The following is a 23,073-nucleotide window of genomic DNA, read 5'->3' as shown; positions in this document are numbered from 1 at the left end:
ACCAGTCAAATCAATCCATCCATCAAAGAGAATTTGCAAATCAATAATGAATACACGTTAAAAGAATACTAAAACGCTTATATTAAATATGCGTTTTCCGCATTATTTTTAGTTTATAAAAGAAATAAATGATGTTTTCCGTGTTGGCACAGGCTTATGCAAAGCTCGGAGATGTTTGTGAGAACTCTCGAGCAGGTACAACTCACGACCTTCGGTCTCGGGCTTGCACTGATCTGCTCTTGAGTTCTCCCAAAGATCTCCTCGGTTTGCACATGCCTGTGAAAACAAATTGAATATTTTTTGTTTCTTAAGTGGTGTTCTATCAAATGTTCTATCGTAGCAGGCCTTAATATGATGGAGCATCACTTGATGATACAATGGCATGGCCAGAAATAGCATAGCAAGCACGCATATTTAATCCTGCTACGTAATTTATTCTGCGCTCAAAGTACATTTCTAAAAAAAGAAGTGAATAATTATGATGTTAGGAAATTTACAAAGCAGGACTGAGCTTACGATTAACGTACAGCCACGGTGAAACCTGTATTTAGGAGCGAATTTTCCTTTTAAAAGGTGGCATTGTCCACAAAATTTCATAATATGAATAATATAAGTGACCTTTATTGACCTTTTTCGTCAACATTTGCAAGGCCCAAAGTTCCAAGTTAATTATTTTTAAACGACTGAGAGCGGTTGGGAATAGCATCAAAAAAATACCGGCAGCATATAAAACAAACTTCTCAAAGTCTTTATGTTTGTGCAGTACGCAACAACAAAAAAAATCATAACTATTTTTCGATTTAAGGTCTAATATTTACATGCATACAGTATAGTAATTACAAGATTAAACTTAGAAAACATGGTTTGAGATTGGCTATTTGTTGTGCGAATTGAAACATATTGCGGTTTATTGCAAATTTAATTATGTTAAATGTAACATTTAAGTTATTTAACTTGTTTATTGATTTTCCTGTGCCAAGTGGTCAACCTGTTGGCATTACATGCGAGAATCCCTAAGGATGACCAATTACTACAAAGCAATGATGTACTTGTCATGAATACCAGTAGAACCGATGCCAATACCAATACTACGATGCACTTGTCATGAAGGAATCAAGAAGGCAAAAGGTGCAAATTGCAAAGTGTTTTTGTTATGAGAAGTCGAGTTGTTAATTGTTACTTGTTTACCCCAGACCTTATGTCTGCACAGGCGCACTATTATTATATTTTTTTGAGACTCTTGATCAGTTCTCCAGTTTCGTTTGATGACGTAAATGTGCTTGTGTGAATTCTCTGCCAGGCTTCACGCCGACAACTGAAGGTTTCCAAGAACACTGCTTTGCATTGATTTCGAAATTTTCGACTTTGAAACGCGTAAAGAAACGGATTCAAACAGGACGAAGAAAATCCAAGAATAATTCCAAGCTGATAGTAGTTGGAGCTCCACGTAACCTTGGAAACATTGGCGAATTGAAACAAAAAGTACATGATGTTGTTCGGAGTCCAAAGAATTAAAAATGACACGAGAACCAATAGAACAACCCGTATTGTTTTTTCTTTGCTTTGCATAATTTTGACGCGCTGTCTCTCGTTGACCAGAGCGAATTTAAGCGTACCATTCAAACAAATCATTCGCTTACGGATCCTGTAGAAGTTTATAAAAAATATAATCGCTGGAGCCAAGTATTCACTCACGAATAAACATGAAAATATGAACGCGTTAACCTCGTAACTCGGCCAATAATAGCAACTTGCTCCGACTGTGGCGTTAGTTGCTGTGTAGCGAATCCCTACTAAAACGGGAAGCTCCCTCAATAGGGCAAAGAACCAAGCTAAAGCAATGTGTATGATAGTTTTCCTTGATGTGGTGACGCGTATTTGAAAAGGTTTTGCTATTGCATTAAGCCTCTCGAAACTGATTATTACAAGAATGTAAATAGACACTCCAGCGAGCCAGAATTGAGGTAAATTTCCTGTGACCAGTTTACAGAAAACGTCGCCATTTACGCCAGTAGGATGTGGGAAAGCGCTAGTACTCATTACGTACACTGGCAGGCAAATAACACTCAACGCTAAATCAACTATAGCCAAATTCATCAAGTATACATTAAATGGTACATGGCGGAAGCGATGTTTTGGTGACATACCGCTCTTTCTTATTACATAAATGACAATGGAGTTTCCCAGCAGGCCAAAGAGACATATCAAACAATAACAGACAAGCTCCCATATTTGCAAATCAAATTTTGTCATTTCGTCTTAAATTTCACAAATTCAAATTCTTATATTACAAGTAGATGGATCAATTTCGAATTCTATTTTACAAACTTCCGTCAACGTCAGCTTTTAACTACAGCATTTTATCAGCTCAGCATAGACCTGGAGGACTGGACCTAGTCACTTAGGCCTAGGGGAACATATTAGCGGAGCGCATGTAGACTATGGAGAGTGCAACACCCCAAGCTTCTGTGAAATATACGTAAAAAGTGTTTGAAGAAACTGACAAAAGACGAAAAATTGATCCGGCTAAAATTGTGGACTTTCAATACAAATACAACAAAGTCAGTCTAAGAACTTAGCACACTCTCAGTATTTTGGTTTCGAAGTGAGGTCATCCGGACATTATAGTTGCAGGGACCAGGGCGATCAGTGTTATTGTACATCAACATCTACCTACTCTGATTATAGATGTAAGGCGTGTTTTGTTGCTTTCATATTTAACATATGAACTCAAATATTTCTTTCATCTTTCTCTCTAACGCACTCATATAACTTCAGGCCCTCAGTATTTTGGAGGGTCTGAAGCACCTCTACCAGCACTCACAACATATGCGCTGCTGCTTGTCACGTCGTTGAATTTATTTGCAGCTTAAATATATTGAAAGAGATCTTATTTATTCTGGTGGTGCCAGAAACATAGAATTTTCATTATTTAATACAGAGATATTTTACATCAAATGACCATCGTTAAAAAATTACATTAAAAAAAATGGGGGGTGGGTGGGTTGAATATGTCATTCAACATTTAAAAAAACGAAACTAAAATATGTGAAATTTTTCTAACAATTTGAGAAAATATTTAGGGGGAGGAGGGAGGGGTGAAGCCGGCCTAGTCTCCCTCTTTCGAATGATCTGTTTCAGATTACAACATTTTCCCTCCTTGGCCCAACTTCGAAGTCCACGTCCGAATTTATCTCAGTTTCAAATGACGTCACAAACTCTTGAAATCGCCTCTTGTTTGCCTTTTTCTCGATGACCTTAAAATTCATTCTTCGTTTATCAGTCTGTTTCCGTCGATCTTTGTCAAAATGTATAAATTGTCGAAAAACATTGGCGCAATTCTTCCTAAATTCCTTACTTTGAAAAGCATATATGATTGGATTCATACTTGACGAGGAAAATCCTAAAATTATACCCATTTGGTATACGTCCGAACTCCATACGACATCCGAATTCTTTCCAATTTGAAGTAAAAAGTACATAATGTTATTCGGTGTCCAAAACAGCAAAAATACTAACAATACTATCAAAACGATACGAATCGATCGTTTTTTCCCTTTCACCGTTTTTATTCGCTCTCGTTCATCTTGAATACCAAGCTTGAGTGTTTTGTCCAATCGACGTATGTGTTTTGTCGTACGGGAGAAATTCACAAGAAAAACAATCGACGGGAAGACGTATTGCGTGAGGAAAAGAATCGAAAATACAAAAATATTTGTCGTTTTGCTTGGCCAGTAGTAGCAGCTAGTTCCAATGGTTGCGTTGATTGCCGTGTAACGAATCCCAACAAGAACAGGTATCTCCCTCAAGAAGCCAAAAAACCACGCTATTCCAATATACACGTAGGTCTTCCATGTCGCTACGCGCATGCGCGATTGGAAAGGTCTAGTGATACTATAATGCCTCTCGAAACTAATTATCACAAGAATGTAAATAGACACTCCAGCAAGCCAGAACTGAGGTAAATTTCCTGTCACCAGTTTACACAAAACGTCGCCATTTACGCCTGTAGGATGTGGGAACGAACTAGTACCCATTATATAAACTGGCAGACAAATAGCACACAACGCTAAATCAACTATAGCCAAATTCATCAAGTATACATTAAATGGTACATGGCGGAAGCGATGCTTAGGTAGCCGACGGCTCTTTCTTATTACCAAAATGACAATGAAGTTCCCGACCACACCAAAAATAAATATAAAAGTGTAGCAAACGAGCTCCCATGCTCGTAAATCAAAGCCTGTCATTTTCTCCAGATGAAAAATAAGGTCAAACAATACGCACTTGAAATTCGATCAGTTCCTGTCTGTAAACACCAGGTGTCTGCCAATAAAGTATAATTAACGTATTATGCAATATATTATAAGTTAAAAGCGATAAGTTATAATCACAAGATTAAATAGTTGGAATGTTATTAAACAAAAAGAATGATATGTTGTTAGATAAGGTCGTTATTGTTTGTAGTTGTTGGTTATATCATTCTTTTGATCGCATAATGCTATAATGAACGATGTATACACTAAAATTCAAAATCAGAGATCTACCCGGAGACGCTATCGATTGCCAGTTAATCGATTTGAAACAAGTCAACATGCATAAATTTTACGTAGCAATCATTGCGCAACACACTGACACAATGAATATAGACTACACTGTTAATATACCTTGATAACAGAACCCTTTTCTTGCTTACTAAATTGTTCGGTCCAGCATTGTAGAGACGTTTGTATTGAGCTGTGTTAAATGATGACTTTCATATGCTATCAAAACTTTAAATCAAATACGCGAGCAGTCGCTGCAGTTTCAATTTCACATCAGCATCTATGAAATCCTGAATGGAAACGTGTTAGTGCTATAATACGTACTGGCGATGTACTCTTTGATTTCCTTGGAATTCTCTGAGCACGATCAAAGACTAATTAAGCAAAAAGGAAATAGGCATTAGAAAGGGGGTGCTCTTGATGTCGTATATTGTCTTTACTTAAATATATATGCATTATTTTGATGTAAATTTTATCAACAGGACGTACTTAAGTCACGTGTTTGTAGGTAAAAATCAAATGTTATGCCACTACACTCTGTCAAAAAGGTCAAGATAATTGTATTTCGCATTTAGCTTATAATAATACTTTGATTTTTTATACCGCAAATGATATTATAGTTGATATTAGAGCTCATTTGATATTAGAGTTCATTCGTGCGCATTGCATTTGAATTACGCTTTCCAGAGGGTCAGTTTTGCGTTTTCACTTTCAATCTCTGAGAGTAAAACGGAGCACAAAATTTCGAAATAAAATTTCATTTTTTGAACTTCTTAAGGTCATTAGAATTGCCATCAGTCCACCAGTAAGTACTGCAGAGCTGCGAAAGGTCGTTTGCCAAGTTGAAACTGAGAAAGAATTATCACAGAACGACCATGACAAATTCAAGACTTAAACATTTGTCAGTTATCAGAATTCTCAGGAAACGAGCAATGATGAACACTGACTTAGAACTAGTTGTTGACAGGTTTATTCAAAAATTTCCAAATAGGTGCATTGTTTTAAAGTTCCATTTCAAACCGTTAGTAGAAAACTTTGAGATTGTATGTTTGATGTTAAACCACATGTAGGATCGAGATGCATAGAGCTTAGGTTATGCTAATTATTATGCTAATTATTATGAAAAACAAAAGGGACCCGTATAAAAGCATGGTTTTTGGGGTCTTTTGAGATTGAGCACGATTCATGTATAGTGGTGTATTTTTTGTACATGGATGTTTATATTTAGTGGCCAAATTACGAGGTAACGATGATTACGGCTTTAGGCCTCCTTGTCGGTTATGTTAATATCTATACTCTGTCGTTTAGAACCGTACGTTTGACGCATTGCATTGAAATAAAGACTTATCTGTATACCGGTCGTCGTTTTAATAGTAGTTTATGTACGAGTATCTTGCTGGTCACATAAGCCTGGAATTGTTGAAGCTTATATAGTTCTCGTAATTGTTGTTTAATCGATCAGCAATGACTCAGAAACGAAAGGGTCAAGGTAAAAAGTCGAAAATTAAAGGCTTATCAAAACGCGTACTTCAGCCGTCTGGCGAACAGTTAAGTCCTCCAGGTCAAGTGAGTCGAGCTAAATCTGGAGAGAATTCGCTTAACAATACGAATCAAGACATGATTGAATCCGCTGAAGATGACGGTAGCGAGCGAGCTGAAAGCGGACCGAACGTCGTCGTACAAAACAAGCAAGTTGTCGTTTCTGACGAGGCTTCGACGAGTTTGGGTTCGCCGGAGCGAGTAGCAGACGAACAGGAACAGGAGCTTGAACTTGGTCTAAGTCAGGTCGCTTCATTTTTGAAGGATAATTCGGTTTTATCGCCTCTTGCTCCTGTATTCCAGTCCAATTCTAATATCGGTAAACAAGCAGCTTCTCACGTGAACGTCACGCGGACTGCTCGTGCGTGGGAAAAGCCGACGCAAACAACAAATTTTGAAGACAACGGGGCTGGAGTAACGAGCGCGCTTGATTCAAAATGGGCAGAACGGTTTCGTGAACTTGAAGAATTGGAAATTAATAGAAGAGAAGAGCTGAACAAGCAGATGAGGGAGGCAAGGCTTAAACTAGAGAAAGAAATGCATCAGGCGAGAATTGAGCATGAGATGGCTATGAAGAAACGGGAAATACAACGACGTCGAGATGAGCTTCGGAAGCTTGAAGAAGAAGTTTTTGGTAATGATATTGAACATCAACTGTCGGACAGGGAAAGTAGTAACGCTCGTGAACCAGATAAAAACCCAGTCCAGCAACCTTCAACTCCAATCGACAGAAGCAGTTTAAGTCAGCGCTTGGCGATACCTCCTACCGGAAATTGTGTACCCCAAGAAAGTATAATAACCAGTGGAACTGGATGTCAAACTCAGCAAAGCTTGCAACGAGACAATTCGTCGCAGTTACAATATCTATTAGAGAAGCAGCAGATTACGATGGACGAAGTAGTGAAGGGATTAAGAATGCCTCAAAGGGAATACATGAGTTTTGATGGCGAACCTCGCAACTTTCCGTTGTTCATGAAGAATTTTGAAGTGAATGTCGAGAGTAAAGAAAGTAATGATGCAGATCGACTGAATTACCTTATTCAGTATTGTAAAGGAACAGCAAGACAAGCGATAGAGCATTGCATCATTATGCCTCCGGATCAAGGATACAAGCGTGCTAAGGAAATCCTGAGAAAAAACTTTGGTCGAAATCACATCGTAACCCAAGCATTCCTTGAGAAAGTCTTGAATGGACCGCCAATTAGAGTAAACGAAGCCGAGAAATTGTCGCAGCTAGCAAGAGATATGGAAACGTGTCTCCTTGGTTCTATTCAGTTAGGAAATCGGGCAAGTATCAATTCGATGGACACTCTGGGAAGGGTAGTTAGCCGCCTTCCAATGCATCTCAAGTCAAAATGGGCTGATAAAGCAAGCCATATGTACGACAATCACATCACACCAGATTTCTCTCATTTAACTGAATTCATACAATCCCGCGCAGCCGTGGCTAGTACGTACTTTGGTCAAATGATTACCTCGAAAAATGAAACCCGAAAGGATGGAACTGACAGATTGAAGAAGAAATCCTTCTTGTTTAGTGGGAATAGCACAAACTTAGCAACTCACAGCCAGAGAATATTTGACAGTAGTGAATCAAAGGGAAGAAATTTATCCTGCGTACTATGCAAAGGCACACACCATCTTGAACGCTGTCACAAGTTCAGGGCTCAAAATCTTCAGCAACGACAAGACCTAGTAAAGACGCACAAAGTTTGTCATGCTTGCTTGAGCCCAGGACATTTCGTGAAAGACTGCAGAGGTGCCCGCATATGCGGTGTTGAAGGTTGTCAGAGAAGGCACCATCCTTTGTTACACTCATCCGAAATAAAGGCTAAGGATTCTAAATCAAGTGAAAGGAGTAATTCAAATCCTGAACCATCTGAAAGCGACAGCCAATCCAAAGCACTCCCAACGTCTGGAGTTGGCGCGACAAATTCATCATATAGCAGTTGTCGTATAGGTTTGCAAGTTATTCCAGTTAAGGTCAGCGCACCCTATGGTAGTCGTGTGATAGAAACTTATGCGTTCTTAGACAGTGGCTCCAACACAACCATGTGCTTAACCAGTTTAGCTGAAGATCTTGGAGCCGATTGCTCACCCATCGAATTCACGTTAGCGACTGTTTCAGGCAGCCACAAAAGTAAGGGTCAACAGTTATCTCTCGATGTGGTTGGAGTATCCACGGGCAAAGGTGTCAGACTAGATAAAGTTTGGACGACCAACACTCTTCCTGTTGCTCTAGAAAGTATTCCCACGAACACTGATGTAAAAGGGTGGTCTCACCTTAAAGGCGTTAATCTAACCGATTTAGTGGATAAGAAAGTCACTATCCTTATTGGAAGTGACGTTCCCGAAGCTCTTTGCCCCCTTGAAGTGCGTTCTGGGAAAAGAAATCAACCCTACGCAATACGGACAATCCTCGGTTGGACGGTGATGGGACCTCTGAAGGGAAAACCTTATCAAGAAGCTCAGATGAACTTCATTCATGTTGATCAAGCTCTTGGGTGTATGGAAAGGGAAGATGGTATGAGTTCCATTCGTCAGCAATTGCAAAATCTCTACAATTCAGAGTTTAGCGAGTCGGCTGCTGACGTTAAAGAATGTCTGTCGGTCGAGGATCGTCGCGCAAAGGCAATAATGGATAGAACTGTCAAGCTAGAAAATCATCAATATGAAATTGGTCTTCCTTGGAAATACGATGACCCACTCCTCCCGTACAATAAGTCTATGGCTGAAAGGAGACTTGCTTATTTGAAGAAACGACTTGAGAGGGACCCCATACTTCACGCAAATTATAAGGCAACGATGAAGGAATACATCTCAAAAGGGCACGCTAAAGTAGTTCAAGTGGATAAACAAAATACACAGGACGAGTCACTCAAAAAACTGGTTTGGTATCTGCCTCATCACCCTGTGACACACCCGCAAAAACCAGAAAAGACAAGAATCGTTTTGACTGTGCTGCGAAGTTCCACAACGCATCCCTAAATAATCAGCTTCTTCAAGGACCAGATTATACCAATTCATTAGTTGGTGTATTGTTGCGGTTCAGGCAGGAAAAGATAGCGGTAATGGCAGATATTGAGAAGATGTTCCATCAGGTGAAGGTTAAGCCAGAAGACTGTAATGCACTGAGATTTCTATGGTGGCCAGAGGGAGATCTATCCAAAGAACCAGTAGAGCATCAAATGACTGTTCATTTATTCGAGCAACCTCTTCCCCAAGTTGTTGTTCTTACGCGTTAAAAAGAACAGCTTCAGATAATCGGGAAGAATTCAGCAAACAAGTTGTCGACACAGTTGATCGTAACTTTTATGTAGATGACTGTCTCAAGTCTTTACCAGAAAGGAAAGAAGCAATGAAGTTGGTAGACGAACTACCAGTTTTGCTGTCTCGCGGTGGATTCCATCTCACAAAGTGGGTGTCAAATGATCGAGAAGTCTTATCTCACGTACCTAACAAAGAAAGAGCGCCATGCGTCAGCCTTCAGTTGGAGAAGTTGCCGATGGAGAAAGCATTGGGCGTTCAGTGGAATACGGAAAGGGACACGTTGGGATTCCGGGAAGCAAATTGAAAGCAGAGTCAAGAAGAGGGATTCTATCGTTCATAGCTTCGGTCTACGATCCCTTGGTCTAGTCGCTCCTGTCGTTTTACCAGCCAAACGCATAATGCAAAACCTGTGTCGAGTAAATCACGGCTGGGACGAAGATCTCCCAATCGAGACAAGCGAAATATGGCATGATTGGCAAAACGAATTCCATTCCCTTGTGAAATTAGAAATACCTCGATGCTATAAACCGCACGAATTTAACAAGACAAGGAATGCGGAACTCCACTATTTTGCTGACGCATCGACTGAAGGATATGGGGTAGCAACGTACCTTCGGCTGGAAGATACCCAAGGAAGGATTCATTGTACCTTAGTTATGGGCAAATCAAGAGTTGCACCTCTTAAAACAGTCACGGTACCCAGATTGGAACTAACCGCTGCAACATTGGCCGTGAAGCTGAATAAACAAATTTGTGATGAGTTGGATCTGTCAATAAGTCAAATTGTTTTCTGGAGCGATTCAATGATAGTGCTGCGTTACATTAAGAGCGAGAACAAAAGGTTTCAAACCTTTGTAGCGAATCGATTACAAGTTATTCACGATGCTTCTACTCCGAATCAATGGAGACATGTGCCAACCAAGCTCAACCCAGCCGACCTTGCATCAAGAGGTATAAGTCTTGGTCGCGCAACAGGCCAAGACCAACGGGACTTGCAGTTTTGGTTGAACGGACCCGATTTCCTTTGGAAAGATCCCAAATTATGGCCAACGCAGCTAGATGACATACCAGACGTAGAAGACACAGATGTGGAAGTAAAGAAACCTAAAGCAAGAGTTGGTGCCGTCATCAACTCAAAGGATGCACCCTGATTCGCTAATACAACTTATCCATCGAACATCCGAATGGTACAGATTGCAGAAGTCGGTTGCATGGCTGCTAAGATTCAAACAGTACATCTTAAGCCGTTATCCAAACGGTCCAGGATTAGAAGTACAACGTGGTCCTCTAAAGGTAAAGAGATTGAATCGGCAACCCAGGAAATAATTAAACTTACCCAACGAAGTTCATCTATCAACGAGAAAACTATGAGAGAGAGATACGCTAAACTATGTCCAGTCATCGCCGGAGGAATTGTGAGAGTTGGTGGACGTTTGGATAAATCATCGCTGCCGGAAGAATCTAAACATCCCGCAATTCTTGATTCCAGTCATCACGTTACAAAGCTCATTGTCCGGTATTACCATGCAAAGGAAGGTCACGCTGGAACCAGTCAAACTCTAGCAGCAATACGGCAACGCTTCTGGATAATAAAGGGACCTAGCACTGTGAAGAGTATAGTCAATAATTGTGTTCCGTGTCGTCGCCGAAACCAGTCTCCAGGGAAGCAGATAATGGCCCCACTGCCAAAAGCTCGTGTGAAATCTGGTGAGTACCCGTTTTCATCTGTGGGAGTCGATTATTTTGGACCTCTTAAAGTCAAATATAAAAGAGGAACTGAAAAACGATATGGCTGTGTATTCACTTGCTTAGCCATAAGGGCCATACACATTGAGATTGCACATGACCTATCGACAGATTCCTTCATTCAAGCCGTATGTAGGTTCGTCAGTCGACGCGGACCGCCGAATGAGTTGTTCAGTGACAACGGGACGAATTTTAGAGGAGCGGAATCTGAAGTTAAGCAAATGTTGCAAAATTGGAATCAAGCTAGAATATTAGATCGTCTAAGAGAAAGGGAATTCAATGGCATTTCTCTGCTCCGAAAGCAAGCCATAGCGGGGGAGTTTGGGAGCGCATGATCAGAACAATCAGGAAGCAAATGCGTGTTATAATAGGAGACCGAGTTGTTGATGATGAAACACTCCTTACAGTAATGTGCGAAGTCGAGAAAATAGTGAATGATCGGCCTCTTGTACGGCAGTGTGATGACCCTCGAGATTTATCAACTCTTACACCAAACACTCTACTCCTGCGTTATCGAAACATAAGCACAAGTGCAAGTTCTTCACCTACGGCAAATAACCCCCGAGAAATATGGAAACGAGCGCAGAAGTTAGCTGACCAATTTTGGGCAAGGTGGTTAAAAGAATACCTGCCAAGTTTGCAAGAACGACAGAAATGGCTACACCCAAAACGAAACTTAATCAAAGGTGATGTCGTTTTGATGGTGATGGAAGATACTCCCAGAGGTGAATGGCCTCTAGCAATAGTTGAAGAAACATTTCCCGATAGCAACGGACATGTTCGGCAAGTAGAGATCCGCACGGCGAATCAAAGTCGTTATCGTCGAGATGTCAGGAAGTTGTGCCTATTGGAGACTGCGAAGTAAAGCGAGAAATTCTTCAGAAAACGAACGTTATTGTTGTTGTCACTTAACTGTTATTATTATTTTGTTTACGTTAAACGACGGTATCTATTGGTTTATGTTTGGTTATTCGACAAGATTGGTGGACACATTGTTTAAAACTTGCGCAAGTTAACATTGAAAACATTTGTATTGTAGCTCTCGATCCTTTTTGAATTATTGAACGACGTATAGTAGGTCGTTCGGGGCTGGTATGTAGGATCGAGATGCATAGAGCTTAGGTTATGCTAATTATTATGCTAATTATTATGAAAAACAAAAGGGACCCGTATAAAAGCATGGTTTTGGGGTCTTTTGAGATTGAGCACAATTCATGTATAGTGGTGTATTTTTTGTACATGGATGTTTATATTTAGTGGCCAAATTACGAGGTAACGATGATTACGGCTTTAGGCCTCCTTGTCGGTTATGTTAATATCTATACTCTGTCGTTTAGAACCGTACGTTTGACGCATTGCATTGAAATAAAGACTTATCTGTATACCGGTCGTCGTTTTAATAGTAGTTTATGTACGAGTATCTTGCTGGTCACATAAGCCTGGAATTGTTGAAGCTTATACCACACTTTAAAAATTTGACGTTAAAACTTAAACCATTCATTCATAAGACATTTAACAATATTCGTGTAGTGAACTTAAATCTACGAAATCGGATACAGTCAATTTTATATTCTTGCCCCCCCAAACATCCCTTTGCCCCTTAATTGCCCCCCCCCCCAGTTGATGAAGACCCTGTGCCCGCGGCTGCTTCTTGGTAACACAATTATATCTTTCTCCCTAAAAATGTTTATTTACGGTAATTTTACTGTCAGATGAATCATTCGAAGTCCAACTAACTATATTTCCACCAACAGGTTTCTTAAAAAGCTTGCGCACTGATTACTTAAGTGACGTTATCCTTACTGTAGGACGCATCAAAAGGTTTGTGGAAATGGGTGAGGAACTGAGGATATACATGAGTGAAATCGACGGATGTCTCAACAATATACATTGGATTGTTGACAATCTGCACAGATTATAAATATTTAGTAAAAGACATTAATTTATGCATGATTTATTGACTTTGATTGACGCGTAATTTGACGCGCAATATTTTGTTGGACAGTTAAGGATTATAGTCTATAAGTGAAGCTTACAGTTACCAGAGGTGGATCTAGGGGTAGGCACCTAAGGCAATTGCCTATGGTAAAAATCCTAAAGCAGTCTGATTTTAATTTTATTCGATCGAGATACTAGCGCGGCAAAATTGTAAATTAATCTATTAATAATTTGCAATTATCAGTGCAGTTAGTACTGATTTATTCATAGCTCTGTGGTTGTTAGGCAAAAGCACCATTTTGCTTAACTTCAGTGGGCAATCCAGCCATTTGACTGGTAGATATTATTTTGCCTAACCTTGATGAATTTTGCCTAACTTGACATCATCTGGAAGCTTTTTGATTGGGTGAGATTTACAAATTGTGTGTGTTCATTGGACTATATATTTTGCCTAACTTGAGTCAAATGAGCCAATCATGGCAGTTGTTAAGGATTAATTTATAGGCACATTAGGCATTATAGGTATTATAGGCAAGTGTGAATCGTATATACTTTTTGAAATTTACACATGATTACTGCTTTCACAAAATGCGCTTTCGTGTGCATAAACGGATTATTATAACCGCTGTTGTGTATTATTTAAGCCACCTCACGCTTTTAGCTGAATTTTGGTGAAGTATTAAGTACGTGGTAGAATCACGCTCTTGACGACCAGGACAAGGCTCTTAAAGTAAATATGTGTAAAGTTCATACTATCATTCATTCTAGTTATATATATATATATTTGTCTATAAATATTTGTTTATACATTGCCCATATAATTGGTGATGCAATTGCAGGCTAGGTAATAATTTTGTTATATGATGATATAGATAAATTTGTTGAAGTCATGAGGTTGCCATTCTATACTAAACAATAGCAGTTAGTTTGTAATATAGAATTACATGTTTGTAGAAGTAGATCGTCCAGGTTAATATAATCCTGAGAAGGACTGTTTTTGTTGTTGTTAACTGACGTTTCGACAACCCTAGCGGTAGTCATCTTTAGAGTCAAATGAGGAGTTACGTCAGGTTAGCCGTATTTGATATCTAGTTCTTACATCATTGTATTGTGTGCACAGGAAATGTGTGGGTGTCAATTGTGTATTGTCATTGTGGATTAGTGTGAAGTGTAATGTTTTTAGTTGATCGTTTGTTTTGTATTGTGAATAAGTCGTTTGTAAGGTGCCGGTAATTGCTGTGATCTGTTCAGGGGGTTTGTTCCAAGTTGGTATACCAACTTTCTAATGTAACATGTTTGTAAATGTCGATCGTCCAGGTTGGTAAAGTCCTGAGAAGGACTGTTTTTGTTGTTGTTGACTGACGTTTCGACAACCTTAGCGGTAGTCATCTTCAGAGTCAAATAAAAGGAGTAAACGTCAAGTTAGCCGTATTTGTTATCTGGTTCTTACGTCATTGTATCGTGTGTACAGGAATTGTGTATTGTCATTGTGAATTAGGGTGAAGTTAAATGATTTATTTTTAGTTGTGATGTGTGATTTAGGTGTGATGTTTTTAGTTGTAATGTGTGGGTGTCAATTGTGTATTGTCATTGTGAATTAGTGTGAAGTGTAATGTTTTTAGCTGATCGTTTTTTGTATTGTGAATAAGTCATTTGTAAGGTGCCGGTAATTGCTGTGATCTGTTCAGGGGGGTTTGTTCCAAGTTGGTATACCAACTTTCTAATGTAAGCCGTATATTTTTTATAAAGTTCATTCACTACTTTTTCCGTACAAAAGTATTTTTATTTAGGAATAAATAGCCAGGCCGCGATACTGCCTACTGTTACTTTAAATAAGTGCTTACATTCATTTGAGAACACTCAAAACTTACTTGGCAATGATGTTGAAACTTTTTACCGCAAGTGGTGGGGAATTATAATCGGCGAACTAAAAGTGATAAGCATATGTGCCAGCCGCGAAATATGATAGTATGATTTGCAGACAACATGTGGATATACGATTTTTAAATACGCATGTTTTTCTTTGATTCATGAAAGCAGGTAAAAAAAATGAAGGAAAAAAGTTCAAAACTTTTGACGAAGCAAGTGTTCCTTTAAAGAGAAATATATCTTTCTTTTAGGTAGTTAGGAGCGTGGTTAGAAGAAAGCAATGGAGAAAAACGCCCCTCTCCCCTTTCCATGCTATTGTCTAAACGCTTTCAAAGTGCATTTTCTTTTTGTACGAATCACTAACCAAAGTAAACTAATACAAACAAAAAACATATGAATTTTTTCTGTTAATGCAATACATAACAACAAAGTAGGTTTTACGACACTTTGCTTTGATGTCTTTCGATTAAATACAACATAATAAAAGTTCTTAAAAAAATATGTTATTTACAACTCTGATAAACTTTTAAGAACATGAAGCAACTGAAATTTATAACAAATCATACGTCATGTTTTTTGTCTTATAAACTTTCTTGAATGCGCTAGCTATAAGTTTCCAAACAATAGTTCGCAAGAGGTGTTTCTACATGACACAACTTCTTAACAAAACCTTAAAAAAGCAACTCATCAAATCAAATGAAGTACAAGACAGGGTATTCAAGAAATAAGCACGAAACAAAAACAATATCTTGAAATTCAAAGCGTTCTAAGATAGTTGAATATACGAAAGATGCATGGGTCAGTAAAAATGTAATAAATAGCAAGATCGCTGCTGTTTTGAGACACCCTGTAATATGACTTCATGAAAAATGTCAACAGAACCGTAAAAGTGAGAAAAGTTTCAAATTGTCACACGGTTTGACAATTATCCTATTCTAATTTTTGCTATAGCAAAAATAAAATTTGTCCTAGTCTGTATGACTAGGACAACAATCATAATCTAAACATTCTAACCGTAATTTATTTCTTATAATATAAATAACTGTATATCACACACAACTTTAAAAATATCTATATCAGCTCTATCACAACAAGGGCGTCGGTCATAACGTTTCTATAACTAGGAAAGCCAAATCTCTGAAGGTACCACCATGAGGCACTTTTCTTTCAATGCGAATGACTAAAAGCCTTACTCGTAAACTTGTACACGAGGCGAGTTGGCGGCTTTGCCATGAATCCTTTTGAAATGTATGTTCTCAAAGAACGAGCAAAGTTTTCGTATTTCATGTTTGGCTTGTCACGACGCCTGCCCCACTGAGAGGCAACCGCTGATGAGTTGACAAACTTGAAAACTCCATCTTTACGATCAATCCACACAATAATGTTCGAGTAGAGGTCAGGTTTGTCTAGTAACTCCAATAAAAAATGGCACAAACGCGGTTTTTTAGAACGACCCCGGGCTGCTTTTGTCCCATTTTTGTGTTTTTTCGTTTCCGCTGAGTTTGCAGATTTTGAATATTTACAATGTTCAATTATCTGGTTGCCATTTTTCTCAATCGACTTATCGCAGCAAGCATGTGCGCAGTCCTGATTGATCACGAGATCAGTAATATTGTTATTTAAGAAGTTTGTGGTCGTGGATGATGCCATGTTTGCAGATTTGTCTGAACATCCACTGGGCTGAGGTGTGAACGGAGTCACATAAGATGGAGTTTGGACAGATTGAGCATGATGATGGAGATTGTAGGATTGTGGAGGAAAGAAAATGCTGATTTGATTTTGTTGCGTTAAGTTTATCTCTCCACCGTACATCTGCAGTGAGTTTTGATTCGATGAACTGTAAGACATAACAAAGCTCAAACTCAACTGTCAATCGTAAGAAATATATGAATCAAGTGTTTGTATTTATTTCAAAGTTAAAAAAAATTTTTGCACAGACCAAAGCAACTACAAATCGTCGATGCAATATATACCTTCCACTGCTCTTTAAATAGTCATTATTAGACTGAAATGCACAAGCAGAAGTTTTAATTTCTCCTGAGGAGCATGCCTGGGGACATCCGAGAGAGCTTTGCGTGATTTCTATCTTACCTGAAAAAAAGCAAAGATTTGCAATCGTCGTTTTACCAACAACATATAGTCTGCCCCACGACCCCTTCATAATACGTAGTTTAGCTAATGTGTTCAATACAGGATCTTTTCCCCTGAAATTATAGTAGTTTTAAATACATAAAGTGTTCTGTTAAGTTTAGTTTTGTTTGGCGTGTATAAAATAAAGTAATCGATTAAACATGGACCTGAGCTCGAGATCATCATCAGTTATTGACTCACTGTTTTCAAGCACGAAACATACGGAAAGCACTTCAATTTTGTATAAAATGAGATATATTTTATGAGTTATTTGTCCGTTCTATTAACATTTGGGTTGACACAAATGTAAGTAAATCTTGAGAGGAATTAATTTTAAACGAAGTCATACCATAATTGAAAGATTTTTTACTTTAAAATAGTTCCAGATTATTTATTTAATCACAATACAGAAACCAATCCCTGTTTGCTTTGTCGTAGACTCGCCATCAGTCCATTAGGTGCTTTCATTTTTTGAACAGATACGTCTAAACTATACTACACACATATACACATGTTAACCTTTTCACTTACTATCTGGCGATTGTTTGGCGAGCCATGGAATTCTTTGATCAATTTTTGTGCATAAGCTCGGGGGACTGTCGTATATTAAATTATCATTTCTAGAAAAACCAGTCCCGTCTGTATTCCACATCCATTGTGTGGGAGTCTGACCGACATAGAATCTTTCTTTTCCCGCTTCTGGCACATTGGAAGCAGATTTCATTTGATTTATGACAGAGCAATCCGAAAATGAGCCTGCAGCAAAGTATGCATTCGAAATTATACATTTGAAAAGTGCAATATATATCATCAGAGGGATTGGCGGATCATAGGAGTTGAATTCATCAAAAATTTGAATTTAGTAATAACAAACAAAAACATGTACATCGCACAACAATTTTGTCCATTTGTGACTGGATCAGCCATGCTCAGTTTGAAAGTAATCAATATGTTGTTGCAGATTTACAAATTTTTTGTTACAAACATTTATTATGGATATATGTGGGAAGAGATGTTCTGATTCGTCGTCTCCCGTGTTTGGATCAGGCCAATGAAACCATTCGCACATAAACACTGGAAATTATTTTAATATTTGAAAGCTCAAAGAGTAAAAATTAGACACATTATAAAAAATAGCCTGTTTTAAAAACACAAGCATTGATTTGGTCGATTGCTCAAAAACCTGCATTTCTAATAACTCTGTAGAAACCAATGAACTCTTATACAACTGGAAGGCTAACTCAATATACACATGCCTACACTTGTTTTTTATTCAAGTCCAAACATTGTTTAAGGTTTTTAGACATTAAGCTGGCTCGAAGACCACTGTTTTTTTGCAAAAAATCCGGCAATTACGAAGTGATTTATTTCGCCTCCGTACCCTCAAATATGGCAATCATACAGGCTTCAAAGATGGCGGCCAAGTTAGCCTTCCAGTTGCTATACAGTTCACTGGTAGAAACAAGGGAATTTCAGTCTCGCAAAAGTCCTGCAGGTTGCGTGCTTTGCGTGGAAAACTCGTGAACAACGTGTCATTAAAGTATTTTTTTTGGAAGAGTTGTGCAAAAGAGTTGTGCAAAGAGAAAACGTCAATAAATTTTCAAAATTCAAATAACATAGAAACTTTCTTAACCGCTTTTTATTTTATTTCCGTTGTCGATAAAAATAAGATAAAACACTAAATTTCATGAACGTCACCAAAAGTTACATTTTACACAAAGCTTGATTTCAGTCTATTTCAAATCATTAACAAGTACCGGCTACTCCCTCTTTTCCTGAGACGTCCAACAATCTTCATGTGCGAATGTAAAAAATTTCTCGATAACCAGAGATATTAAAAAAATTCCGAAAATGTTATCTGCTGATAAGAATAGTGTTTTACTATGTCACATGATCAAATCACCTTCAGAAAGAGAGCCCTTCTCTGCCACCGATTGGTGCATCTCGCTGTAAAGTTCTGGAATAACTAAACATGAAAACACATATGAATGTACACAAAAAATGTCGAAAAGTTAAAAAGCTAGGCGTTCTTTTCCTAGGGCGAAAAATCAAAGAAATCATTTCATCTGATTCCTCTTCACTTTTTGTTTGAACTCCATGTTGTGACGTTTATGAAATTTCGAATATTGTTCATATGCATGACCTGTGACATATATAAATCATATGAATGCGGTAGATTATAATAACGTGTCAAAGATTGGAATAATTTGAAAGCGAAACACACAAAGTATCTACAATATTAATTTCTAATTCCCTTGACTTTTATGTTGTTTTGAATACACCTTTAGTATTTCACCGGTATATTGTTGGAATTAAAGTTTTACAATTCGGGGTAAGTACGACATTCGAGACAATCACTTTTTGTGACAAAAATCCTCGTTCAAAACTGTCGTTATTAACAAAACAAAATCAATATTAGCTAATTACACGGATTAAACACAATATATATCTGTTAAAAAATCCCCAAGAGCTTAAATTCGACTTTCTAAGTGCACGGACTTGAAACACGACTCTTTCAATATACATTTATAGCGGTTTTCTTTACAGTTTGAATTTGATAAAAGACCAATACTATGTCACAAGATCATAAGAAAGAAAATATATTCTACAACAATGTGTTTTAATAATGTTTTACTTAATTGAAGATGACATATCCTGCACGCAATAAGAACTACTGCGGAATTTGCCGACAAGCTAAGTGCTATCACCATCATGTAAAAATGTCAACTGAGATTATACGGAAAAATCGTGGGAAAATTATGAAATTATAACAAGACAATAGTGACAATTCTTTAGCTTGATTTTTATTTTTAGTTAGTTACACTAAGTTTCAGTACAGTTTCTCAAAAAATTCGATGTAAATGTTCCACACTTATGTAATGTGTGCCTTTAAGGTAAAATTATTTGGTGTTAAATTTGTCAAATGCCAAATCCACATAACTAAGCAAACCGTACATTTGACACAGACTTCTACTGTTTGATACTTTATGTAATGTATGATTTTTTAAGTAAATGATTTGGTGTTGAATGTTTCAAATGCCAAATGACTCTACAAAACAATCCATACAATATGTAACCGTACATCCTGTGTCACAAGTGCAGGAGTCACCACTGCACAATGGTGATAACCGGGAGGGCACATTGTTATACACTTTGTAACTAAACAAACAGTGGCTAAATTTGACACAGACTTCTACAGTTTGATATCTCATAAATCTGAGAATGAAAAAAGCTTTTTGAAAAGATATCCAGACACTCGAACGTTTAGTCGATGTTAGTTATCACAGATAAGATGATATTATAGATATATATTGGCTCACACTCAGCAAGCTATGATAAAATACGTTGATAAAGACAAAGCGTTTTGTTTGTTTCTAGACAATAAAACAATATATATTAAAAATACAACAAGCTTTACAATTAAATTCTACATGCTCGATTAGATAATAAAAGAAATTTCGAGTAACAAAGTCTACAAGGCGCTTGCTACACTATAACATACAATTATTCCTAAACAAGTAGCAACAACTCCAATATTTTTCCAAATTTATCGCTCAGTTGTAATTTTGATGAGTTACATGATTGTCACTTTTACATTACATGCTGAGATTTTGTTGTAAGTGTTTATCGAAATGCAAATAGAAGTATGATATCGAACTTCTGAGAGGCTCAATTTCTCTTCGCTACTGATGAGACAGTTATAAAAAAACGCCGTATTGTAGCCACGATATGCATTTTTAAGAACTGAACATGTAGAGCACTCAGATGTATTACGTTCAAATTTATGTTTCAAACGCACGCTCATGACTTATGGGAGGGAAGTTATATAGTGTCTTAGCTTTTATCTGTTTACAAGCCGAAAATTGAATTTCAAATTGATGAACAATTTTGAGTTTGAATGTACGACAATCTTTTAACGAACCCCTCTTGTGATATGGAAAACGTTGTACTGACGAACTAAGCCCGGAATTTTACAAAAAAAAAACACTTTCCAAAAGATTAGGACGAATTACGGATAGGATAAACCCACATAAAATAATAGTATACAAGAAAATACCGTTTACTGGAGATTTGTTTGTTAAAACAGGGTACACTAACTCAAAGCATTAGCTATTAGACTGTAGTTAAAATTCAAAACGTTTACCACATTACAGCTTACTGGCATTTCGTTTCAGTCCATGTTTAAGAAATAAAAAATTTGTACAAATACTGTTTCTTTGGTAAACACTGGTTCGTCAATGTGATTAAATTCGACGCCATGTTGGTCAAAAGTCTTGTAGTTATATGGCTATATAGCGTCTTTTTTCAATTCGAACAGTTTGTGAAAATAACGGCGTTTGTAAGAAATGAAGTACTCCTAAAAACTTGCAAGATCACGAATTTGGATTGCAGTTTTATAGCTTTGTGTATATTACTGATTGCTAAAGAAATGAACACTTGCCACTTATGTGAAATATAAGAATAAATAAAAATGATCAAGTTAATGGGACTCAACTAAAGCATCGAACCAACTATCACAAGACACGATCTTAAATATATTGGCTTTATATAAAACTTATCTGTCGGATGTACTGACCAAATCTCTCTAAAAGCCATGAATTATAGCAAACGATTTTGAATACCTTAGAAGCACTAATCTTCAAAGACACAACCAAAGCATTACCGTGATTTAAAAATTGTACGCCATATCTTTTATTGTATCAATCCGTACTATAATTGTTGACAAAATAAAGTTAAATTTTTCTGATTCGCATTCGCTGCAGGTGAAGTGAGGAAGTAACTGCCATAAAAGCTACAGGCGGGAAGTTAAAGTTGATTGGCAGCAGATTCCCGTCACATGACCACAAGTGAAGTATAAATGTAATATTATGTTCTCCGATTACATGTTTTGCTCACGCGGCAATCTATTGTAAATACTACAAGCGGGAAGTTGAAACTATCGGAACTCGGTAAAACACCCTTTTTTTCCCTTATTTTTAAGGGTTCTTGTAATCGTACGTTCTAAGAAGGAAAGATTTTCGAGGATTACATACGCTAAAACTGCTTTTCGACTGTCCGAAAAAGAAACAGGTTCTCAAAATAAATATTAGAGCCCAACAAATAATTTTGAACATTGTCATGAAAAATTTACCCATAAACATCACACTTACACAGCCACAGTAATCTAATACCTCAAACTATGTAAATAACTCCATATATATATATCTATAATTCTTGTTAACTTCCTTATTAGTCTGAAGATGTCTTGTGTCAAGACGAAACGTCACTATTTTAATAACTTTCACAAAACCAAATTGTACATGATTATGTTCAAAATTATTTGTTGGGCTCTAATATTTATCTTGAGAATCCGTTTTCTCGCCTGGCACTTCATTGCCAACAATAAAAAAACAGGTGTTAGTTAGTTAAAGTTAGTATCGATTTCTTAAAGATCTTATGTTAAGTTTTCAAATAATTGTTGACATATTAGCGCTTTTGTCTGTAGCTATGTTGACTAAATTAATAATAATCATGTTAATGCCATGGAAAACGAATCAAACGGGCAAACGATAACTATGTCGCCATTTTCAAAGTGAAAATTCAAGCGTGCATTTAATGACATTTTACAGCAGCTCAAAATTACTACAACAAAAAATGAACAATGTTAAAACAATTAACGAAGTTTAATAAACAGGACTATCACAAATGTAAGCAATAAATTTTGTTTTCAGAATTCTTATTTTCTGTTATTTGCTGGACGGACATTGCTAACTTGCGATGCCTCGATTGCTTTAGGCCCCATCAACAACGTACATTGGATGAAATGTAGCAATCTAAACTGCAAGGCTTGTCTTTTCTCGTTGAGCTTGACAACAAAATCTGTACATATTCATTCTGTCCTTTCCTCAAAATTACATTGATGCTAGACCGATTTGTGGATAGTTAAAATTTACGACTGCTATTTTTTCTGTATTTACTTTTTAATGTATTTACTTTTCGAAATATCTTAGTTGCCAATAAAACGTGATTGGTCAAAAAAATCTTTAGAAATTTATAG

At 37.4% G+C, this 23,073-nt stretch overlaps 4 protein-coding genes across 4 annotated transcripts; 2 read left to right on the top strand and 2 right to left on the bottom strand.

The window, feature by feature from the left end:
- Positions 1 to 746: 746 nt before the first annotated feature.
- Positions 747 to 2,531, bottom strand: LOC124448238 (neuropeptide FF receptor 2-like). Its single transcript, XM_046999235.1, has one exon. The coding sequence runs from the start codon at positions 2,251 to 2,253 to the stop codon at positions 1,222 to 1,224; it is 1,032 nt and encodes a 343-aa protein (XP_046855191.1). The 5' UTR covers positions 2,254 to 2,531; the 3' UTR covers positions 747 to 1,221.
- A 346-nt stretch (positions 2,532 to 2,877) lies between these two features.
- LOC124448237 (galanin receptor type 1-like) lies at positions 2,878 to 4,926 on the bottom strand. The gene is made up of 2 exons (XM_046999234.1): positions 4,668 to 4,926; positions 2,878 to 4,326 (listed from the first exon to the last, which is right to left on the bottom strand). Exon 2 carries the CDS (start codon positions 4,248 to 4,250, stop codon positions 3,138 to 3,140), a length of 1,113 nt encoding a protein of 370 aa, XP_046855190.1. The 5' UTR covers positions 4,251 to 4,326; positions 4,668 to 4,926; the 3' UTR covers positions 2,878 to 3,137.
- A 690-nt stretch (positions 4,927 to 5,616) lies between these two features.
- Positions 5,617 to 9,071, top strand: LOC124449080. The gene is made up of 2 exons (XM_047000024.1): positions 5,617 to 5,787; positions 5,853 to 9,071. The coding sequence occupies exon 2, from the start codon at positions 6,009 to 6,011 to the stop codon at positions 9,069 to 9,071; it is 3,063 nt and encodes a 1,020-aa protein (XP_046855980.1). The 5' UTR covers positions 5,617 to 5,787; positions 5,853 to 6,008.
- Positions 9,072 to 10,537: 1,466 nt separating this feature from the next.
- Positions 10,538 to 11,434, top strand: LOC124449079. The gene has a single exon (XM_047000021.1). It carries the CDS (start codon positions 10,538 to 10,540, stop codon positions 11,432 to 11,434), a length of 897 nt encoding a protein of 298 aa, XP_046855977.1.
- Positions 11,435 to 23,073: the final 11,639 nt, after the last annotated feature.

Source organism: Xenia sp. Carnegie-2017, unplaced genomic scaffold (assembly GCF_021976095.1).
Source record: "Xenia sp. Carnegie-2017 unplaced genomic scaffold, XeniaSp_v1 HiC_scaffold_23, whole genome shotgun sequence".
Classification (NCBI taxonomy): domain Eukaryota; kingdom Metazoa; phylum Cnidaria; class Anthozoa; order Malacalcyonacea; family Xeniidae; genus Xenia; species Xenia sp. Carnegie-2017.
The sequence above is the reverse complement of the archived record's forward strand: the minus strand, read 5'-3'. Positions and strand labels throughout refer to the sequence as shown.